This window comes from Oncorhynchus keta, chromosome 28 (genome assembly GCF_023373465.1).
Source record: "Oncorhynchus keta strain PuntledgeMale-10-30-2019 chromosome 28, Oket_V2, whole genome shotgun sequence".
NCBI classification, from domain to species: domain Eukaryota; kingdom Metazoa; phylum Chordata; class Actinopteri; order Salmoniformes; family Salmonidae; genus Oncorhynchus; species Oncorhynchus keta.
Genome location: NC_068448.1, coordinates 36,672,156 through 36,695,965, shown reverse-complemented (window position 1 = coordinate 36,695,965; position 23,810 = coordinate 36,672,156). Strand labels below are relative to the sequence as shown.

General features: G+C 41.2%; 2 protein-coding genes across 4 annotated transcripts in view; both read right to left on the bottom strand.

Annotated features, from left to right (window-relative positions):
- Window positions 1-7,048, bottom strand: part of mfn2 (mitofusin 2) — a 30,629-nt gene extending 23,581 nt beyond the window's left edge. The window contains exons 1-3 of one of the 2 annotated variants that reach the window (XM_035740998.2): window positions 6,842-7,048; window positions 2,723-2,901; window positions 29-164 (exon numbers count right to left, since the gene is read on the bottom strand). In XM_035740998.2, coding sequence (XP_035596891.1) covers window positions 29-164; window positions 2,723-2,897 — 311 coding nt within the window. In that variant the 5' untranslated portion in view covers window positions 2,898-2,901; window positions 6,842-7,048. Of the gene's footprint in view, window positions 1-28; window positions 165-2,722; window positions 2,902-6,043; window positions 6,209-6,841 lie in introns of those variants that run through there. The other variant, XM_035740999.2, reaches the window with a different exon arrangement.
- Window positions 7,049-7,794: 746 nt separating this feature from the next.
- plod1a (procollagen-lysine, 2-oxoglutarate 5-dioxygenase 1a) lies at window positions 7,795-23,586 on the bottom strand. 2 transcript variants are annotated; one of them, XM_035740996.2, is made up of 19 exons: window positions 23,395-23,586; window positions 22,468-22,559; window positions 22,152-22,282; window positions 21,339-21,502; window positions 20,401-20,513; window positions 20,138-20,201; window positions 18,299-18,396; window positions 18,013-18,114; window positions 16,995-17,126; window positions 15,806-15,927; window positions 15,445-15,549; window positions 15,129-15,254; window positions 14,716-14,857; window positions 13,689-13,802; window positions 11,751-11,816; window positions 11,218-11,322; window positions 10,953-11,099; window positions 10,182-10,307; window positions 7,795-8,783 (listed from the first exon to the last, which is right to left on the bottom strand). In XM_035740996.2, exons 1-19 carry the CDS (start codon window positions 23,486-23,488, stop codon window positions 8,628-8,630), a joined length of 2,199 nt encoding a protein of 732 aa, XP_035596889.1. In that variant the 5' UTR covers window positions 23,489-23,586; the 3' UTR covers window positions 7,795-8,627. The 2 variants fall into 2 exon arrangements, with proteins under 2 accessions (XP_035596889.1, XP_035596890.1); XM_035740997.2 differs by lacking the exon at window positions 10,182-10,307 and adding an exon at window positions 9,761-9,886.
- Between the last annotated feature and the right edge of the window lie 224 nt (window positions 23,587-23,810).

Below are 23,810 nucleotides of genomic sequence, written 5' to 3'. Positions count from 1 at the left end.
TGGTCATTACGCGGTGGAGGGAATGTACCTTCCGAAGAAGACACACTTCATGTGTCTGCGTGCCAGCACCTCTCCGATCCCTGCCACCTTTGACAGGTAACCGTGCACCTCCTGAACCTGCTCCTCTGTCGTGACCGGGTCCAGCTCCTCATTCCTATAGGTGTCTGTAGGCAGTAGAAAAAAATGTAATCACACAACCATTGCAAACCCCTAGGAACTAGACGAGAGGTCGACCGTTTAATCGAAATGGCCGATTAATAAGGGCCGATTTGAAGTTATAACAATCGGTAATCAGCATTTTTGGACATCGATTGTGGCCGATTACATTGCACTCCATGAGGAGACTGCGTGGCAGGCTGACTACCTGTTACGCGAGTGCAGCAGGGAGCCAAGGTAAGTTGCTTGCTAGCATTAAACTTATATTAACATAATCACAAGTTAACTACACATGGTTGATGATATTACTAGTTTATCTAACTTGTCCTAGGTTGCATATAATGCGGTGTCTGTTAATTTCTCATTGAATCACAGCCTACTTCACCTAACGGGTGATGATTTAACAAGCGCATTCACAAAAAAAGCACTGTCGTTGCACCAATATGTACCTAACCATAAAAAACTTTCTTTAAAATCAATACACAAGTATATACTTTTAAACCTGCATATTTAGTTAATATTGCCTTCTAACATGAATTTCTTTTAACTAGGGAAATTGTGTCACTTCTCTTGCATTCCGTGCAAGCAGAGTCAGGATATATGCAGCAGTTCGGGCCGCCTGGCTCGTTACGAACTGTGTGAAGACCATGTCTTCCTAACAAAGACTGCAATTCATTTGCCAGAAGTGTACATAAGTATGACATAACATTGAAGGTTGTGCAATGTGACTGCAATATTTAAACTTAGGGATGCCACCCATTCGATAAAATAGGGAACGGTTGCGTATTTCACTGAAAGAATAAACGTTGTTTTCGAAAAGATAGGTCATTAATATGGTAAAATCTGGAAACTAAGGCTCGTATTTCTGTGTGTTATCATGTTATAATTAAGTCTATGATTTGATATAGCAGTCTGAGCGGTGGTAGGCAGCAGCAGGCTCGTAAGCATTCTGTGGTCCTTCTGTAGCTCAGTTGGTAGAGCATGGCGCTTGTAATTAGTGGGTTCGATTCCCGGGACCACCCATACGTAGAATGTATGCACACATGACTGTACGTCGCTTTGGATAAAAGCGTCTGCTAAATGGCATATATTATTTTTATATATTATTTAAACAGCACTTTCATGCATTTGCCAGCAGCTCTTCGCTGTGCTTCAAGCATTGAGCTGTTTATGACTTCAAGCCTAGCAACAACCGAGATTAGGCTGGTGTAACCGATGTGAAATGGCTAGCTAGTTAGCGGGGTGCGCGCTAATAGCGTTTCAATCGGTGACGTCACTCGCTCTGAGATCATGAAGTAGTTGTTCCCCTTGCTCTGCAAGGGCCGTGTCTTTTGTGGAGCGATGGGTAATGTTGCTTCGAGGGTGGCTGTTGTCGATGTGTCCCTGGTTCGAGCCCAGGTAGGGGCGAGGAGAGGGATAGAAGCTATACTGTTACACTGGCAATACTAAAGTGCCTATAAGAACATCCAATAGTCAAAGGTATATGAAATACAATTGAAATATAGAGAGAAATAGTCCTATAATTCCTACAACCTAAAACTTCTTATCTGGGAATATTGAAGACTCATCATATTAAAAGGAACCACCAGCTTTCATATGTTCTCATGTTCTGAGCAAGGAACTTAAACGTTAGCTTTTTTACATGGCACATATTGCACTTTTACTTTCTTCTCCAAAACTTTGTTTTTGCATTATTTACACCAAATTGAACATGTTTCATTATTTATTTGAGGCTAAATTGGTTTTATTGATGTATTATATTAAGTTAAAATAAAAAAGTGTTGATTCAGTATTGTTGTAATTGTCATTATTACACACATACACACATACAGTGGGGGAAAAAAGTATTTAGTCAGCCACCAAATTGTGCAAGTTCTTCCACTTAAAAAGATGAGGCCTGTAATTTATCATAGGTACACTTCAACTATCTGCATGGAGGAATGGGCCAAAATACCAGCAACAGTGTGTGAAAACCTTGTGAAGACTTACAGAAAACGTTTGACCTCTGTCAGTGCCAACAAAGGGTATATAACAGTATTGAGAAACTTTTGTTATTGACCAAATACTTATTTTCCACCATAATTTGCAAATAAATTAATTAAAAATCCTACAAATGTGATTTTCAGGATTTTTTTTCTCATTTTGTCTGTCATAGTTGAAGTGTACCTATGATAAATTACAGGCCTCTCATCTTTTTAAGTCGGAGAACTTGCACAATTGGTGGCTGACTAAATACTTTTTTGCCCCACTGTACACACACCTCTAAACTGGACCAATACTGAGAGAATGTGGCATAAATACATTGTAATCAGCACTACAAAGCAAACTTGAGCCGGAAAATTCACTTAAGTGAATGACATGTGTGGGTGTTGAGTGCCAAAGACAGACGGAATAATATTTCCGTTGTACTCTACACACAGTGCTGTTTGGACTGAAACCTAGCTGCCAATAGAACAGGCAAGTGTCAATCAATTCCAAACCACAAAACATTGTGCTGTTCAATGGTGTAAACGAAAGCCAGCTTTATCGACCACAACTTGTGGTAAGGTGGAAGGCTGGTAGCTACCTTCCAGAAAGTAGGAGCTTTCTTTGATGTACGCGGCCAGCTGCTCGAAGATGCCGTTGATTTTCTTCTTGGCCGTGACAAAGTGCTTGAGCGGGCTGGCGTTCACCTCCGCCATGAGTCTTTTGTCTTTCTTGCCAATAGCGTTGGGGTTAGGTCGTGTGAAAACCAGAGACATTGCACTGAAAAAGAGAGCAAAGAGACAAAATGTGTAATACTGAAAACAGATCATCCTAGGTAAAAAAAAAAAAAAATTAAAAAGAGAAAAGAGAAGAAAAAAAAAGAGGGAAAAAAGGATGAACTCATTTACAAATGTAGGCTGTCACTAATATGTAGGCCCTAGCTTCCTCTGAAACGGTGATGGCATTGGAAGGATAGGCTTAGCGAGCGACTAATCCGAACTGAAAGTTAAAAACCCAGGGAGAAAATAAAATAAAACAAAGCCAAATCCTTATCATATCCCGGTTGACAAGGTCTTTAAAAAAAAGATAATACCATGTTATGTGATTAGGCTACATTTCTTAGCCTACCTGCTATAAAATACAAATTGTAGAAGGCATTCGAAGTGTTTCAACAGTGAAAACAGAAGGAATGACAAGACACCTTACTAGTCAAATAGTAGCAGAAAAACTCAACTTCATTAACTGACCCCTATTTAAAACATAGGCTACATTGTTCATTGGGGAGTCAAATGTAGAGTAGAACGGTCCTTTGAATGCCAGCTGCTAATAGGAAAAATGCTGCTCTGTTCAAAATGGTGAGGATGTAAACAATACATTCACTCTCCTATTAGGATCCCACAGAAAGGAAACCGGGATGTTTCCAGATCCCTTTTCAGCTAGTAAGCCTAGGCTATTATCCACTCTAAACTTGTTTTACAGTTGACTTTTTCAGGAGATTGCTTTAGATTTGGGTACCATATGCAAGCAAGATAGATTGTGAATATTTTCGGAGCTGAACGACACCTCATTATCAGATGACAATTACACAGGAGAAAAATCTACTTCAGAATGAAAACCAGCTAGAATAGAATCAGTTTAGTTTCCATAAATAACATTGACAAACAATAGGCTAATGGTCAATCAGCTGATTTTTAACTTGTGATTGGGGGGGGTCAATAGTCACATATCGGGATATTATTTAACGCTATAACGCAATATTACTTGTGTTAGTTGGCTGTAACTGCATAAAAACACCAGTATTTTCCCTACATATCTTGTTCTCCATCTTTTTTCAATAGTGAGCGAATTTGTTTTCAGCACTTATTTCCATGACGGATCAAAGCTTGTTTTCTCATGTCTCTCTTGTCCCTCTGGGCAATTCCACATTAATAGAGTGATGCCGCGACTCACATTTTCCACTTTAAAATGTTTCAGTGCATATGCATAGTTTGGTAACAGAATGACGGCATTAAAAGCACAATCTGTGATTATTTTAACAAACTTCGCATCTGCACTGTTCTTCAAGTAAAATGTGTTTGTCAAAGTCCGAGGAGTTTCTTTTTAAATTAGTCCTTGTGCATAGAGTTGTTGTTTTCACTTTGAAATCATTGCTTTTTGTTTTGCATACATTTTAAAGTGAATAACGTGAGTCTCAGCATCACTTTGTTACCGTGGAATTGGCCCACTGCAGCAAACATATGGTGAGCAATATTTTTGAAACATAAAATCACAATAAATCTTGAGAATCGCAATAGGCCTACATATAGTATCGGAAGGTAGCCTAGTGGTTAGCGCATTGGGCCAGTAACCGAAAGGTTACTAGATCGAATCCCCGAGCTGATAAAGGAAAAAAATCTGTTGTTCTGCCACAGAACAAGGCAGTTAACCCACTGTTCCTCAGCCGTCATTTTAAATAAGAATTCGTTCTTAACTGACTTGCCTAGTTAAATAAAGGTTAAATTCCCGGCTCTAGTTTTAATCTTAACTAATGAAATCGTCATATAGCCTATATTACTCATGCAGTAGCCTAGTCAATCACACAACCATCGTAAACACATCTCAACCGGGTTCATTTGACTTCCTGATAGATATAAAAAGATAGAAGACACTATCAAAGCATTTTTGTAGTCCTGGAGACAGACAGTATGGGCCTACAGGTCTAAGCCAAAAAGCACATGCACTGGCACGTGCTCTGCAGGAGTGCCAGACTTCACAGCCAATTGACTGTCACCAGGAGCTCTTGGCACCAGGTTACTAGTGTCAGGTGTCAACCTAACAGAAGCCTTAGACATTGCCATCTGATAATCTACCAAAACTCCATGGTAATCTGTGATTAAAGTGCCTGAGTGAGTTAACTACAACTCCTGAAACCTTATTTTTGTCATATTGTAGAGTTGACATCAGCAAGCAATGCATCAACTCATAATATCGAAAAGGATCTTAGAGTGCACTCTTAATAATGATAGTAAAAAGCTCAAAGTAAAGAATCTTAATTTATTATTGTTCAATATGATCCTAAACCTACCCAACCCTAGTGACTCAGCCAATAAGTGTTCAACAGAGATAAGTGTTCAACAGAGAGAGAGAGAGAGAGCAGCTCTGTGAGTCACCTTCAGGAAGGCCTACACTGTAAGGACAAGCATGATTTGCTTTTGGCAGCTGTCCCCATTCCCAGTGTCAGACAGCCGTGGTTCACATGGACTACTGCCCTGTCAGTAATGACAAAGTTCAAGCCACAAGCATGTTGTAGCCCATGTAAAATTCAGATGTCTTTTTCAGCCACAGCCTACTCTTTGCAGTCAATTCTCAATTGCAATCTCAAATGTGTTTTGCATTAAAGCAGTCAAACGTGCAATATCTTGAAAATGTGACTGCTGACATGCAACACAATTTGGGACTGTATCAACAGTTGACTAATGAAAAAAAAAAAAAGAGTTTGGGTAGATTTTCCCTTTAATGCCGCTTTCGAGACAAAAAAAAATTGCTCAGTTTCCCACTTGAAAAATATCAGAATCAACTAATAGGAAGCTATAGGCAAAAAGAGTATGCAAATGTTAACTAATGGATTCCTAGTTGTCTTAAAAGCACTAATCACATTATCTGGTTTATGTACAATCTGTAGCAAACTGCCTGACTATGTGCATAGGCACCACTCCCCCTGGATGACTGCCTGTGATCCCTGGCCCTTGACCCAACAGTCCGAGGGTTCCTCAGGGAGAGCTGGATTTGCAACAAAAAAAAAAACATTTACATTTCACACTTGTACATATGTGAAAAAGGACAACTATAAGCGGACCCCATTTGACCTTTTGTGTAAAGAGTAGAAAAATTCCCATCAAAAGCGATTCAGCATTGAGTAAAACTGAGGGTAGGTGCCACTTACCTTACCTACTTGTTAGATCAACCTTCAGGGAAAATATTAGGCTAATGTTACTGTATCTAGTTAGCTAGACAATAACTTGATCGTTACCATTCACCTACATTTCGCAAGAGACTCAGCTGAGGCTGCAGTGGTCAAACAGACTACATTAACGTTACCGCAGTGACCTAAGGGATAATCCACCCTAAAAATGAAACGTGCGACGTCATGATAACGTTCTCATGACTGGAGATAGGGGATAATTTGCCTATAGATAGACCACAGACCTTGTATATCGTCATGACGGAGTATATATATTTCACCGACATGTGCTAAAACGAAACAGTGAACCAAATTAATCAGCTCAGTTTTTCCGTGATTTTTGCTTCTCGTCTTGTCCTACTCGCCCTGTTTGTTTCTGTGTGAAAGGGCCGTTGGCCTTGCGAAAACTGGAATCACGTTGACAATTGTGAAATTTTAGAGCTAGCTAAATATTTCACATGCTGATATTGACTTTGGTATTATTGTGGCGTAGCTAGTTTGTGTAGTCTGGGTTACCGGTCTTTTAGCGAACATCCCACTCCTGTCATTTGCCAAAGACTGGCTAATGGCGGGTAGTTTGCTGCCGTTAACTAACCACAAGTGACATTTTTTTACAAGTTTCTCTCTGACTTTGGACATGACATAGCTAGCTAAAGAGTTAGCTACAAAGGTAGATAGCTAGAAGGCTCCGATGCTTCACGTTGTCTCATGTGAATGTAACAACGTTAGCAGCTAGCTAACATTAGCCAACGAACGTTAGCATCACTGGAGAAGTCTTACCACGAAAGGGTGGACTGATTTATAACCAGTCTTCTTGCATCTTGGTCCTTCGATTTATAGCAATGAATATGTACTTAAATGTTACAAAATCTAGTTAGTTAGCTGTTTTCTCCGACCTATCCAATTAAATGACCTAGCCAATGAATGGAAAAGGAGTAAATTTTGTCATTTTCATGTCCTTGTCAGTTTTGTGGTGGTTGACAACTACAGCAAAGACACGTTATCGCCACCTACTGGAGTGGAGTGGAACTACCTACAATCACTGTAAATAGATGAATCAATCATTTAATAACGTAAATGTGGGTATACAGAAAGTACGCAAATAAATACAAAATATCGATAAATCAACACATTTTAAAATAATTCCAGATAAAGAAACCATATACGCCTTGTATCTCGAGAGACAATACTTTGTGGCTTGAGAGTAAAAAAATAAATAATTAACTAGTAAGATCTATCAGTAAATATTTCAAAAAATATGTATGGAAATAGAGTAATCAAAAAACAAACTGTAATCACTATAACGACAACACATCAGTTGAAAAGTCACAGCCTAAAATCTGTTTCCCCAAAATACAGATATAGGATTATTTTCCCCTCCCCCAATTCAAACCTTAACCATTAGTGGGGAAAATGCTAAACTGACCCAAGATCTGAATCTAAGCCTAGGGGCACCTTCACCCTACCCCAGCCTAAACAGCAGCCACTGTCTAAATATTCAAAGTAAAGGCATTTGGCCATTAGATTTGTGGAGAAGAAGGTATTGTATACACTATGTTGGGACCAATCGATGAATATACATTTATTTAGGACATGTCATTGGCATAACCTCTGACTGAACAGTCCATTCTGTAATTCATTCATTCCGCTATCTTTGTTAGGGCCACAATAAAAATGGTGTTTTGGCTTTTGATACAGTACTAACTACTCAAAGGATTGGTTGCACAATGGAATCATAGTTTGGTTCAGTGTTTTATTGACAAATGACCAAAATATAAATTCTCACAACTATCTCTACTAGTGTTTACAACATTCTTCAGAGTATGCCCAGGCAGCATCAGATCAATTCAGTCAAACTTTGTCCGAAATGATTACTTGTCATGGAATGTTAAAAAAATGTATAGTTATTTAAGAGAAACATACAGTATATGTTCTGGTGTGCTTTCAGCAGGATGCAACGTTTTGGAACATTCTGATAGAAGTAGGCAATGTAGAACAAACATGCCTGTCTGACATGTAGAATAAGGACTCATGTCGGCTCTATTCATTGCATCGACAATGTTTGGGTGCTGAACATGGACTTGCTTTCAACATGAAAGTGACAAGGGGACTGAGAATGTGTTACGAGCTGTGTTCTTTAGATATTACACATTTGAAAAGCCACACAGAATCTTTGGAATAAACTCCTTTTATACAAATATCAAAATAATAAATAGGACAGATGTTTTAATAATCTCCAAGACCATGGTGCATTGCCTACTGTATTAGGAGTGTATTTAGAAATGAAGGGCACTTTACAAATAAAGTTATTCTTATTGCCTCATACTGTATGTAGGAAGGAGTGTCTTGATTCAACAAAACAAGTTATTATAATACTAAAACAGTACATTTGTCTCACAAAAGTTTCAAATGACTTTCAGTGGAAAGGGGTTTCAAGAGAAAAGGTCTCCCGCAACGCACACTTGGATTTGGCTAATGGAGTTTTCCTGAATTAACAAACGTTCAGTAAAGGCACCATAGAAACAACAGCTGACACCTGGAAGTGGCAGCACATTGCCATTGGCACTCAGGGGTCCACAAATGACACTGCGATGTATCGAGTGCCTGCAGTGGTTCGCAGGCCCTCGTGATAGTGGGTGAGCCGTCCAGGGTGCATGAGGGCCCAGCCTTTGCGGGGTGCCTCGACGGAGCAGTTATACCGTATGAACCTGCATCCCCCACCCTTCAATGGGAAAGCAAACAGAGATGAAGTCAGGAAAGGTATATCCAGCCAGGAGATTCACACATGCTTCACATTCTATACATAGAGAAACGTCAACTTGTCTAAGACTCAAGGTCATACTGCACAGCAGAACACTGAAGGCTTTCATCATAGGTACATAACTATGTGCAAATAACACATTGTGAACAGTGGAGAAACAGTAACTGTGCGGAAAGCACTTTCTTCTCAAAACAAACCAGATTATGCACCTATTCTTGTCCAAGTTCGAAAGATGCAGGGTAATGACACGGATGCAATACAACACATCTTCAAAAGCCTTTCAAGTGATGGTTGGGTTTTTTTTTACGTGCAAAGGAGAAAGAATGAGAGTCACCAAAATGATGCTGATGAAAGCAATCTGGGGTGAGTTTCCCAGAAACATAAAGACCATCTTTAGCAATAAGATCATCTTAAATCCATTGGTGGGTAATGGAGGAACGAGTACCTTAATGCTAAAGACGGTCTTGATGTTTCTGGGAAACTCACCCTTGGAATAATTGTATTCATAGAAACAAACAGTGATGAAAACATACAAAGCAACTGGTGGTCTGCATGCTTAGAACATTGCAGAAGACATACTGTACATTCATACACTTGCATTCCTACTTGAAATAAGTTGATTGGCAAACTTGATTGCAACATTTCAGGAAAACACACAACTTCACTGATCTTTCTGTTCCAATTTCACACTAAATGACCGTATACAGTAGTCGGGTTATCCTAACCAATTGTAATAGATGTTAATAATAGTGGGGCGCAGGGTTTTAATTACAGAGGTGCCTGAGGGTATAACAAATCAGGGCACATCCATAAGTGTTACAAATATTACCATGGGGGTAGTAGCCCTACAAGTGTTCACATATCAAAGTTGGTCCAACCCAGTCTTTAGAGGCCAACTCCCCAAGTCAATGTGTAAATCATCACACAAACACACTCACCTGGTAATCAAGCACTTTTTGATTGAGTGCAATATTTATAGTAAATGTGGACGCGTCATGGTGTGGCCTTAAAAAGGGCTGCTCGTCTGGCTTATATCTAACTACAAACGCCAAGTCAAACTGAGCCTGCAAAGAGAGAGACAGACAGAAAATACCAGAGTGATGCAAAGAGTCATGCAGCATTCACAAACGAGCCGGGAGGGCTGCCGGGACAGGCCGCATGCCCCTTGACCTCCTGGTTGAAACCTCAGCTAAGAAAAAGAAAGAGCTCCCCGATTCCAGCATACATTCCCAGAGAAGAGACAGGAAAGAGGACAAAACACCTGCATCCTGTCCTCAAACAAGGGCTTAAGGGGTATTTGTCTAGGTTACCTGCCAGTTTAGTGTGTCTTACTGGACTGGACCCTTAATACTCATTTACCTCATAGTCAATTTCTTTGCTGTTGAGAGCTACATTAATAGTGAAAGTAGATGCATCGTGGTGCGGGGTGAGCAGGGGCTGCTCGTCAGGTTTGTACCTCACTACGAAGTTGAGGTAAGAGATACACTGATAAGAAAAGAGACGCATGTCAGGGTCAACATGGTAGCATAGAGGGACCCTGTTCTATACATAAGATTCTATTCAAAATATATTTTTGCAATATAATTAAACACGTCTGTTGCATTTGAATTAAATGAATGATGAATTGTATAAATGTAGACTATTCTACTGTAAATCCTGCAGCATACAGTATAATTCTACATTTTGAAAACATACATAAGAATATTAATATTGTTAACCTGTGAACAAAGTAATATTCAAAAGTTAATCAAAATAACAGGAGAGGTGTGCATTTAAACATATTTAGATAAACAAACATAACTCTACTTGGCTAAATCAACGGATATCAGGCCACAAGGTGGCGATAGGTAACAGAACGGTGCACAAATTTGCAGAAATATTTACATTTTGTGGGACTTACTAAAGCAAGAACCACGATGTACCATTATAACCACACAAACAACCCCTCAGCTGAAAGTGGAATGTCAAATAAAACTTTCCTGATCATTTATGCATTCTCTATTGTTCTCCACATTGTAATGATATAATTCAGGAGTTAAAAAGAGTAATGAAAATATGAATTTCTGTTGAGCTGCGCATAAATCAATCTAAAATGAATACAAATGTGTGTTGATGTTTTTTTAAACATACCTTGGTGTAGTATCCAGGATACATTGTCTCTGTGATTGGGGCTATGTAATCCAACAGAAGCTTCTGCCACTCTTTCTCATAATTGATTTGAGTCATGTGGATATCAATGGTGGGGACATTCTCATAGCCACCCTGGATCCTTGTGTCCTTCAGTAAATAAGAACATATAAAAACATGATTACAATGCTCAAGTTACTACATTTACAGGTTTGTTAGGTAAGATAATAATTGTAGGCTACATTGGTTTAGGAGTATAAATACATACCGTATTTCGGCCACCTGACCACTGTCCAAAGTTTTCCATTTCTTGAACAATGTGGTCACATCCGATATCAGAGAATAGCGGGAACCAGTATACATCAGGGCAAGGCTGGAAGGGGGCAAAAAAAGTGACCTTGCATTTTCAAAGAGTAGTAGATAGGCATGGAATTTCTACTCTCTCCATAAACAGTCAATTCTATTAATATTTTTGAGCATGCAGTTTGTGGTCTTCATTTGTAGCCAACTGGACTTTGACCACCCGGAAATAGTCTTCTGTAGCTAAGTTGGTAGAGCATGACGCTTGAAATAGTGTGTTTGATTTCCGAGGCCTCCCGTATGTAAAATGTATGCACACATGATTTGTAAGTCGCTTAGGATAAAAGGGTCTGCTACATGGTATATATTATTATATATTAAGAAACTTTGGTTATCACCTTTATTAGCCATTATCATCATTTTATATAGAGCAATAGGCAATGTCAGTGATCTTGAGTGAGCTTTTAAATATTATACTTTGATAGAAAAACAAGTACTCACTGTTTCAATCAGTTTGTCTCTCATTATCTTTGTGTAGTTCTCATGGATGTAACGCTCCTCCCAATCCTGAGGAAAATGAAGAATATATAGTGAGTGTACAAAACATTAAGAACACCTGCTCTTTCCATGACACGGACTCACCAGCTGAATCCAGGTGAAAGCTAAACTGAAAGCGCGAACCACCGCATTTAACCATGGCAAGGTGACTGGGAATATGGTTGAATACAAACAGTGTAGTTATTCCCTCCGTAAGGCAATCAAACAGGCAAAACTTCAGTACAGAGATGAAAAGGAGTCGCAATTCAACAGCTCAGACACGAGACATATGTGGCAGGGTCTACAATCACAGACTACAAAGGGAAAGCCAGCCACGGAGCGGACACCGACGTCTTGTTTCTGGATAAGCTAAACATCTTCTTCGCCCTCTTTGAGGATAACACAGTGCCAACGCCGCCCGCTACCAAGGACTGTGGGTTCTCCTCCGTGGCCGACGTGAGTAAGACATTTAAGCGTGTTAATCCTCGCAAGGCTGCCGGCCCAGACGGCATCCCTAGCCACGTCATCAGAGCATGTGCAGACCAGCTGGCTGGAATGTTTACAGACATATTCAATCTCACCCTATCCCAGCATTCAACACCACAGTACCCTCCAAGCTCATCATTAAGCTCAGGTCCATGGGTCTGAACCCGCCCTGTGCAACTGGGTCCTGGACTTCCTGATGGGTCACCCCCCAAGTGGTGAAGGTAGGAAACATCTCCACTACGCTGATCCTCAACACTGGGGCCCCACAAGGGTGCGTGCTCAGCCCCCTCCTGTACTCCCTGTTCACCCACAACTGCGGGCCACACACGCCTCCTACTCAATCATCAAGTTTGCAGACGACACTGCAGTGGTAGGCTTGATTACCAACAATGACGAGACAGCCTACAGTGAGGAGGTGAGGGCCCTCGAAGTGTGGTGTCAGGAAAATAACCTCTTACTCAATGTCAACAAAACAAAGGATCTGATCGTGGACATCAGGAAGCAGCAGAGGAAGTACCCCCTATCCACACTGACGGGACCGCAGTGGAGAAGGTGCAGAGCGTCGAGTTCCTCGGCGTACACATCACTGATGATCTGAAATGGTCCACCCACACAGACAGTATGGTGAAGAAGGTTGGCTTGGCCCCTAAAACCCTCAAACTTTTACAGATGCACAATTGAGAACATCCTGTCGGGCTGTATCACCGCCATGTATGGCAACTGCACCGCCCGCAACCGCAGTGCTCTCCAGAGGGTAGTGAGGTCTGCCCAACGCATCACTGGGGGCAAACTACCTGCCTTCCAGGACACCTACAGCACCCGATGTCACAGGAAGGCCAAAAAGATCATCAAAGACATCAACCACCCGAGCCACAGCCTGTTCACCCCACTATCATCCAGAAGGCGAGGTCACTACAGGTGCATCAAAGCAGGGACCGAGAGACTGAAAAACAGCTTCTATCTCAAGGCGATCAGACTGGAGTCAGCATGGGCCAGCATCCCTGTGGAACGCTTTCGATACCTTGTAGAGCCCATGCCTCAACGAATTGGGGCTGTTCTGAGGGTAAAAGGGGGTGCAACTAAATATTAGGAAGGTGCTCCTAATGTTTGGTATACTCAGTGTAGAGATGCATTCCTATAGTTATTGTGATTAGACAAGTTAACACATGAACAGATACAAAGTGTCCACATAAGCAGATTTATATAAGACAATGGCATTCTTACTGTTGCAAAGCACTGCAGAAAATACACTTGCATGTAATGACATGCAATAAGCCCTTCTTCAGCTGAAGTGCTGCAATTCGTCTTCAAACTAATTCAAAGTTGTGAGATACATGATGCTGTCTAGGCCTGAATTGAGTCAAGGGGAGCCTTTGTTTCCCCCCCCCAATGACTACTTGACAACCCAATTCTCACCTTAGGGTTTTCAAAGATCTGCCACAAATCGTTGTGGAGATGGCTCATCTGGTAGTTTTCTGTCGACAGCATCCGTCCAAAGGTGTGCATATTCGTAACATACATGAAGACTCCCTGAGAAATTGAAGCAAAGGGCGTTAAAACCTTTTTTTTATCATTTAGTTTGAAGCTATCATTTTAATACCTGGCCTAAGTTTTGGGACTTCTACGGGTTCGACGCTGTTTGGGTGTCTCACTTCTAATCAGAGTTTTGTAATCTTTTGAAACCTAAGCACCCGTGACTAATACTGGACACTGAAGGACTGAGAGCAAGACGAGACTTCAGAATAAATTACGATGGAATCCTACATGCCATTGCCTGCCGGTGCCCCCTTGAGTAAGGCACTTAATTCCTCCAATTTTTCCAAGGGTGCTGCTGACCCATTTCTTTATGTTGTGAGCATAAAGACACATTTAAGTTCTCTGCAAGGTAATGGACAGTAAAGTATTCTTACATTTTTTGTTTTATTTTATATTTTACCCCTTTTTCTGCCCAATTTCGTGGTATCCAATTGGTAGTTACAGTCTTGTCTCATCGTCTTGTCTCATCGCTGCAACTCCCGTATGGACTCGGGTGAGGCGAAGGTCGAGAGCCGTGCGTCCTCTGAAACCCAACCAAGCCGCACTGCTTCTTGACACAATTCCCACTTAACCTGGAAGCCAGCCGCACCAATGTGTAGGAGGAAACACAGTGTCAGCCTGCGCCCGGCCCACCACAGGAGTCGCTAGTGCGCGATGGGACAAGGACATCCCTGCTGGCCAAACCCTCCCCTAACCCGGACGACGCTGGGCCAATTGTGCGCCGCCCCATGGGTCTCCCAGTCGCGGCTGGCTGCCACAGAACCTGGATTCGAACCCAGAATCTCTAGCGGCACAGCTAACACTGCGATGCAGTGCCTTAGACCACTGCGCCACTTGGAGGCCTGTCATGCATTATTTTATGCCCAAAATGAAATGGAGAATTTGACCATAGCTTTCCAACACTGACTTTGTTTCTGGCGTTGTGACAGAAGGCCATGTCGAGGTCCAGAGTGCCCGAGCTGAAGAGGTCATTGTTGGAGAGCTCCTCGTGAAGGAGGCTGGCCTTCACCAGGTACACCTTGGTCAGGTAAGGGACATTCCACACACCACTGTAGTGACAATAAATTATATTTAGAACAGGCTTCCCATACATTGTGCTGGAAGCGCTCTCTAAAACAAGACTATGATACTGGCATGGAAGCTGTAGTAGTGTTGCCGAGTTTAGCAAAATATGATCCTACAGCAGGAAACAAGCATTTCTGCCCCCCGGGGAGAGTCATAAAAAAAAACATCAGACCTCAGCTCTCTATAAAATAACATTGTTCCATAATGACCATATTGGTATAATCAGTTATGGGAAATAATGTGTGTGTGACTTACACTCTGCGTCCTTGCACAATGTCCACATAGTCCTCCGACCTAGCGTAGTAACCATCAGCACTGAGTGCTCCCCAGAAGTTGGTCCACAGGCGGCCTTCTCGGGTTATCATGGGTGCAATTATAGGCCTGAAGGGTGACAGGGGGATGATTAATCACGTCCCACTGAAAACCAGCTGAGCTTTGAAAGTGTATCCACCCAAATACACGTGTGTGTGTGAGTGTCCAGTATTTTTAGGAGAACAGTTATTGCATGCGTCATCAGAGATCGGGAATCTGGTCAGGCATAATCGACAGGCTCATTTTTATTGCCGCTTACTCATTTTGCTCGATGAGAATCTTTAGGGTGTCCTTGTTCTTCAGAACCACTTCGATATCCATGCTGAAGAAATACTCACAGTCCTTGTCCTGTCGGCACATATCACTGGGAACCAAAAAATAGGAAACATAGTAAACACACATTTATGGGGCAGTCCCAAACCTAACATTTTTTTTTTCTTCATTGGGGATTCGAACCCAGATTGATACAGTGCATGTATGCGCTGAAGGCAGCGGACCTAATCAGTAAACTACCCCGGGTCACATGCTGAACATCTTTGAAAAACATGGGAATAATGTCAAGCTAGATTCTATGTGCGCATCCAAAGCTAGTGTGAGAGAGAAAGCCAAGGTGAACTCACAGGCCGAGGTTGCGGGAAGCTACCCTGTCCAGGTTCTCCTCAGGCCCGATGACCTTAACATCCTGGTACTCTTTCCCATGGTCCTTCAGGAAAGAGCTGACCACTACCTCGTGGTGCTGCTCCTGTAAGAGGACATTGTGGGACAGTAGCAAAGACAAGAGTTGTTGTGCTTCTGTAACAGTCTTAGTCACATTCACATATAGGAAAAATAAAGAGTTACAATGAGAGCATTACAGCCCACCAGATGCTTGAGGTTGATATTAAACAAAGCCATTGAGCTACAATGTGGGATATGGTAATCTGTTCAATGAATTCTGTCATTTCAATTCTTGATAAATATGGCTACCTCACTCTCCAACCAAGGTGTATGAATTGAGGAGCAAAACTGAAGTAGAGATTCAGCAACTCTTGATGGAAATTAGAAGTGAATAGAAACGCTTTTTTTTTTAATGAAAGGAAAACCAGCGCGTTCCAGCTTTCGGCCTTCTTCAGGGTTTTCCCAAACTTCTATTGCCCACTAAGAGTTGCTGAATCTCCTCTCTACTTCAATTCTGGAAGACTAGAACTTATGAAAGCATCAACTTTTAACAACAAATTTCAAGTGTTGTAATACGACTTTGATTCATGTCAACATATCTCATGCACGGACCCTGAAGTTAAGTCGGTTGACCCTTGACTGGTACTTGCACAGATCCGACACATTCCTCGTCATTGTTATACTATCCACAGAGGCATGTGAGCACATGTGTGGATTGGCAACAATTCGGAGGGAGAAATGCACAAGAGGTTACTGGGTGTAACTAACACGGTGTTCCATTCATACAAGACCAAACGGTTACTCAAATCAAAAGGGAAAATATTTAATTATACACATTTATTAAAGGGATTCTTGCATCTACTTACAATGATCTACTTCCCCAGAGCCTGATGAACTCGTGGATACAATTTTTATTTCTCTGCATGCAGTTTGAAGGAAGTCAGTAACTAGCGATAGCGCCATGACTACAAGTCTATGGTAACAGCTAGCTAACAATCAATACTGTATACTGGATGCAAAGACATCAAAATGGTATCCATGGGTTCACCTGACTCTGGGGAAGTAGATAAAAGGCCTCATTGACAAAACCCCCAAAGTATCCCTTTAAATGTTAGATGGATGGTACTATGTAATAAAATATGTTTCTCTCACCTGGTTGTAGATGAAGAGTTTGAGTCGGTTCTTTGGGTATTCCAGTTTGAGCAAGGTCTCAAAGAACACACTGACAAAGGGGGTGGGCTGCTGGATGAAGATTCCAATAACCACCAGTGGGTATTCGCTCTCCTGTACGGTATTAAAAATAATCATGTAATAACATTGTCATGTACATTGCAGTCGACTTGAAAACCTTGCATATAAAAATCAAATGCCTTTTCATCCAATCCCCCCCAGAGAATCTTGTCACCCAACTTGCAATCAAGCTCCATCGGCACACTCCACAGGTGACCATTAATCGCACCGGTATTCATTGCGTGTCGGCCGTGCGTGTCGTTTCCGACGCAGGTGTATTACAATTCATCGTAAGAGTGTATTCTCACTACGAGAGCTACATTAGAGGTTTAGAGAAACTAACCTCGGCTAGACCTTTTAGTGTAATGTAAACTTGTCACTTCTCCTACGGAGGTCGCAGGCTATCTGAGCAGTCAACAGTAAACAGAATGGTCTCTTCAAGCGAAATGCTCCTACAGTAAATATCGAAATGGCAGAGCAATGCTTTTGAAACAGCTGAAATGTGTTCCTTATATTTAAGACTTTTTTTAACCTGAAATATATTGAGTGTACGGATAAGAAAATAAACCCTTTAATACTCTGCACACGGTTGTGAATTGTTGCATTATACAAGAGAGTGTAATATGCTTAAGATGAAAAGTTGGTTAAGATGAAGTTGCTTGCATAGTTGAATAGTTTGTTAAAAGGATGCTTACTGGCTGGTGGCTATACTGGGATATTTACGGTAAATTTAAGCTGCGAAGCAAGAATATCCATCGCCAATCCACCGAACCTTCTATAGGCACGTGAAATTCCGTTGCTCATGTCAATTGAAAAGTGTATGTACATATTAGATCAATTGAAATATCATCACGATACCTCTGCTTCAACTCTCTTCAATGAGAATACGCCCTAAGAGTGTATTACCAGAATACTTCACATAAACAGACAGGCAACCCACCTTGAGTCCTGAGAGTGGCCGCAGGTCCTCAAGACACACACTGCATCCCGTCTCAAACGTCCACACTGTGGGGATGTAGTTGCTCAAGTAGTTGATCTGGAGCTTAAACAAGAAACATTTATTTTTATTTTTACCACTTCCTGATACTGTTTATCTACCTTTTTCCAAATATTTGGATGATTTTTCTGGTCTTATATTTACATTCTATTTATTGTGTCTGAATTTCAATGGTCAATAGAATTACAATGGTCAATAGGGGTCAAAGGGTCAAAAGTTGGAAGGTTACCTTGGTGGGCCCGTTGCCATGAATAATGACGGGTAATGTATCATACAACACATTTCTGGCCCGCACTTGCCCGTCCTCAAACTTCAACACCACCTCATCTAGGCGCAAACACACAAACCGTAACATCAGTACCAGTCCTGCGACACAATGACTGGAACGAATTGCAAAAATCACTGAAGCTGGAGACTTATATCTCCCTCTCTAACTTTAAGCATCAGCTGTCAGAGCAGCTTACCGATCACTGTACCTGTACACAGCCCATCTGTAAATAGCCCACCCAACTACCTCATCCCCATATTGTTATTTTTTATTTTGCACCCCAGTAACTCTACTTGCACATCATCATCTGCACATCTATCACTCCAGTGTTAATGCTAAATTGTAATTACTTCGCCACTATGGCCTATTTATTACCTTACCTCCATAATCTTACTACATTTGCACACGCTGTACATAGATTTTTCTATTGTGTTATTGACTGTACGTTTGTTTATCCCATGTGTAACTCTGTGTTGTTTTTGTCGCACTGCTTTGCTGTATCTTGGTCAGGTCGCAGTTGTAAATGAGAACTTGTTCTCAACTGGCCTACCTGGTTAAATAAACATTTACATTTAAGTCATTTAGCAGACGCTCTTATCCAGAGCGACTTACAAATTGGTGCATTCACCTTATGACATCCAGTGGAACAGCCACTTTACAATAGTGCATCTAAATCTTTTAGGGGGGGGGGGTGAGAAGGATTACTTATCCTATCCTAGGTATTCCTTAAAAGGTGAAATTTTAAAAAAAATAAACGTGTACATGCCACTGCAACAAATTTTCCCCATGGGGACAATAAAGTCAGTAAAGCCTGCCAATTGTTGGCCGGCCACGTGTCTTCCAAGAGAGACTTGAAGCATGCCACTCAGTGGCTAATCAATCCACAGTACTGATAATAATAATTTTGCACGCCCAATTTTTCAGTTTTTGATTTGTTAAAAAAGTTTGAAATATCCAATAAATGTCGTTCCACTTAATGATTGTGTCCCACTTGTTGTTGATTCTTCCCCAAAAAAATACAGTGTTATATCTTTATGTTTGAAGCCTGAAATGTGTCACAAAGTTCAAGGGGGCCGAATACTTTCGCAAGGCACTGTATTAACAGGAAGCCGTTGCTGTGGAGTTGGTAGGATGTAGCGTTTACTCAGCACGCCCACCTAACTTGCAGCTGCTTAAAAAGTTTATACACATCCAGCCCTGTGCTTTGGGAACATCTGGAAAAAGCATGGAGGAGCTGTGCCCGACCCCTCCCCCTTCCCTCTCTGGTCTACGTGAGCTCAGACACATCCCTCTCTCACAGCAAACTCATAAATTCCTAACACAGGCTCAGCCTCAGCCAGCGGCATACAGGAAAAAGAGAGGGAGGGGAAGAGGAGGAGAGAAAGAGAGTAAAAGAGAGGGAAGAAAGGCTCAAAGCAGTCTGTCGGCTGAACCAGAAAGCCTAAGGATATGACAACCTGCATCACACTCATACACCTTCATCAAAGCCTCAATCAGCCAATCACGACTAACACAGTCAGGAAGTGAAACCAGAGGGAGGTCGCACTTTCCTCTTTTCTTCTCCAAGCATTTCTTTACAGAACGGGGAAAAGTGTAAACTGAAACAGCCGTTTTGTTGTCCCAGGAGGGGGAGGATCAACAATTTAAAAGCTGATGTCAGTAGGTTTCAGTGGTGCAGTGGCCTTTTCATTCGAAAATGTTGAAGTACATGTGTATACTTGTTGGCTAGAGGTGAAGTGGGAGACAATGGCGAGACATACTCTAAGAGATAAAGAGATGTGTAATTTGTTAAAAACTCACCAAGGGATCCATGAAGATTATGAAACATTCGGCATCTGTTGTCCAGTGTTATATTGATGGATTTCTAGAGAGAAAAAACATATCACTTATTATGAAAAGAAAAACAGCATGAGGAAACATACTGCATAGATATAATGTTACAGTATAATACACATACAGTACTCATACCAAGAAGAAATGCATAGATAGTAAAGTGCTAAGGTAGTTCTGAGAGAGACCACTTAAAGAACCATAACAAGATCAGTATAGAGGTAGATGCCTACTCTTTTCTCTGGGTTGATATAAATCTTGGTGAAGAAAAGTTGATCACTGTCACTGTCCTCCCCTGTCCAGTCAGCAACCATCTCTTTGAGGTTAGGAACATAGCCAATGAATCCTAGGGACAAAGATAGAACGTGTGAACGATACGGGTTCTAACCCCAAGCCATAAGACTCCTGAACAGCTAATCAAATGGCTACCCAGACTATTTGCATTGTCCTCCCCCCTCTCTTTTACACTGTTGCTACTCTCTGTTTATTATCTATGCATAGTCACTTTAACTCTGCCTACATGTACATATTACCTCAACTAACCGGTGCCCCCACACATTGACGCTGTACCGGTACTCCCTGTATATAGCCTCGCTAATGTTATTTTACTGCTGCTTTTTAATGATTTGTTATTTACATTTTTTACTTAACTATTTTTTACTCAACACTTATTTTTCTTAAAACTGCATTGTTAGTTAAGGGCTTGTGCGTTCTACACCAGTTGTATTCGGCACATGTGACAAATAAAAGTTGATTTGATATGACAAAGACAAAGCAGTTTGAACAGTAGAACCGGAATTTCAAAAACAAATGGTCAATGTAATAGAGGTCCAATTCATGTTATTTCATATTCGTGTTTGGACTTCGGTCGCTCTTGTTTTCAGCAGCTGACTTAAACATTAAGATTATAAAACTGCCATTCACAGTCTCAAACCTTAGTGGATAAACTGTCAGGTGAATTCATGCCCAGTTCATATGTCTTAGGCCCAATGTCCTCCTTTCTATAAAAATGACTGAGACAACTTCTAACTGGACTGTTGCATGTCAATGGTTTAAAAAGCAAAACTGTGTTTGTTAGTATTAGTGTTTAACTGACAAAAACTTGCTGTTGACAGTTAACAAAATGGCTGCCTTCCATTGCTAAGTGATCAAGAGGCGTGTGTTTACATACCCCCTGAGCCCAAGAACCTCTTTCCCTCTCGGAAGTGGGGGTGCTTGTCCTCCAAGTGTCTGTCGGGCCAGATGAGGGTCTCTGCAGAGAAGACCACCTTGTGTCTTGTCTGCTGGAACTTCTTCAGCAGCTCTTTGGGACCGGAGGCGAAGACAACATCATAGCTGGTCAGAGTGAGAGAAAAGAGAACCTTTATGAGCCTCATTGTTCAGGGGGGGATTTATTAGGATCCCCATTAGCCGACGCCAATGGCTACAGCTAGTCTTCCTGGGGTCTGACACATAACGAAAAAGATATTACAGACTAAATACTTTACAATTGACATACATTTAAAAACATTAACTTTTAGTGTGTGTGTGTGTGTGTGTGTGTGTGTGTGTGTGTGTGTGTGTGTGTGTGTGTGTGTGTGTGTGTGTGTGTGTGTGTGTGTGTGTGTGTGTGTGTGTGTGTGTGTGCATCTATCAGTTACACATACATGTCAGTACATACACACAAGTAGGTCACATGGGGAAGAGGCTATGTGGTGTTGCTTTATTTGTTTTTTGAAACCAAGTTTGCTGTTCACTTCCCCTATATGAGATGGAAGGAAGTTCCATGTAATCATGGCTCTGTATAATACTGTACATTTTCTTGAATTTGTTTTGGACCTTGGGACTGCGAAAAGACTCCGGGTGGCATGTCTGGTGGGGTAAGACCAGTGCTGAACCAGTCGTTGGGCAAGCTGAATTTTGATGTACACTGAATTTTGTGTGTGAATATATTCAATAATATATTCAATAATGCTGGTAAGAGTAAAGGCAGATTGAAGGCTACCTGTCAATGAAGAGGACAACCTTGTCTTCCTCCATCTCCTGCAAACCAGCTTTAAGAAGGCGCACTTTCTGACCCCCTCCTGGCTCGGTCATATAATCCCCACCTTTCCATGGCTCCCCTCTGCCAAGCACCTTCAAACCCAAAGAGAACAACTGCAAAACACATTCTCCACAACAAAAAGATATATGCCTTCTTCTAAAAGGCTTGTTTCCTCACAAAGGTATTGATATTTTCCAGAGGGAGAGAGTGAATGGTTGCTAGTCATTGTCTGGACACAAATGTCGGATCAGTTTTATCTTGTCAGAACTTTCCATACCTTGATAGTGTAGTTAAAGTGTCGGGCAGACCGCATGAAACGCCTGAAGCCATCTGTCTCTTTGGTCGCAACAGTCACAACTAAAAGGTTGCCTGAAAGAAATGTAAAACAATGGAAGTATGTCATTGATGCGAGAATTGGCCCGTGTAGTGTGTGTGCAATGTAAAATCACATAAAACTTGAAGTAAACAGTCTGTACCAACCATGCTCAATTGGATAATATATCCAGAGGTGGTCTCTGAGAATGTATAGATGTGTCTGCTTGACCATTGAAATGTTCCCCTTCTCTCTTATGATAGCATACTGTATGTCATTAGTGTATGTTTAATGAGTGTTTTGTTAAAACTGTGAAGTGATACTTTCCATCAATCTCTATCAATAAAGAAAATATTTCCAGCACACATGCAATGTTGATTTATAGCTCAGTAAACATTATGCTAAACTGAAGTAGAAAAAAAAACATTAGTATGTGTACAGTAGCTAGAAAATTCCTACAAGAAAAAAATATATTACACTAGGCTAAAAGTAAGTAACCTAATATTAACTGATCTCTGCCACTTGCGCATAACATACTTCAACCCCTGATGAAATCCATAATATGCTATCAAGCATTGTAGGCCTGCCTATATTGCATCTTTCTTGACATGTATTTGTTTTCAATAGAACATTAGGCACAAGTCTGAATTAAATCAGACACGATCCAGTCCACGTCAGCGGCATGGAACTCTCGAGAACACCCGGTGGAACTTTGTATCTGCAATGCAATTGCTTTTTATCAGTCCGAGAGAGTTACATGCAAATTACAATGTAATAACGTTTGAATAGCGACTTCCATGACTCCATCTTTATATCTAGCGTGATTGCAAAATACTTAGCAACATTTAAAACGTTGGAATGCAAGTTGAGTTGCTATTTGAGCTGTCCTACCTTCGGATAGTTCTCGCTGTTCTTTACAACGTATCACTGGTAAAACCACAAGCAAGGACATCCAGGCCAATATTAATAAGGAAAAAGCTCTCATTTTCGGGTTAAATCTTCACCAATCCTCAGCCTAACACTTCCTTGGCGATACCATATGATTTTAGTCAAACAGTTGTGTACTTAAAGTGTTTCCAGATTTGATTGACACTTAGTAGACCAATCAGACACAAAAACCCGCCCAACCCAGTAAAATAAGCCCACTTTGGAGAAGCTTGATTAGGTTTTTAGTTGACCCGGTAGGCCAGAACAGCTGCATCAAGTGCACGATTTTTACTGCACCATTAGTCTTTAAAGTGAGACCTCCGCCGACCAGACACAGGCAAATATGAAAATAAAAGAAATAGGCTAAGCAAAAATATCTA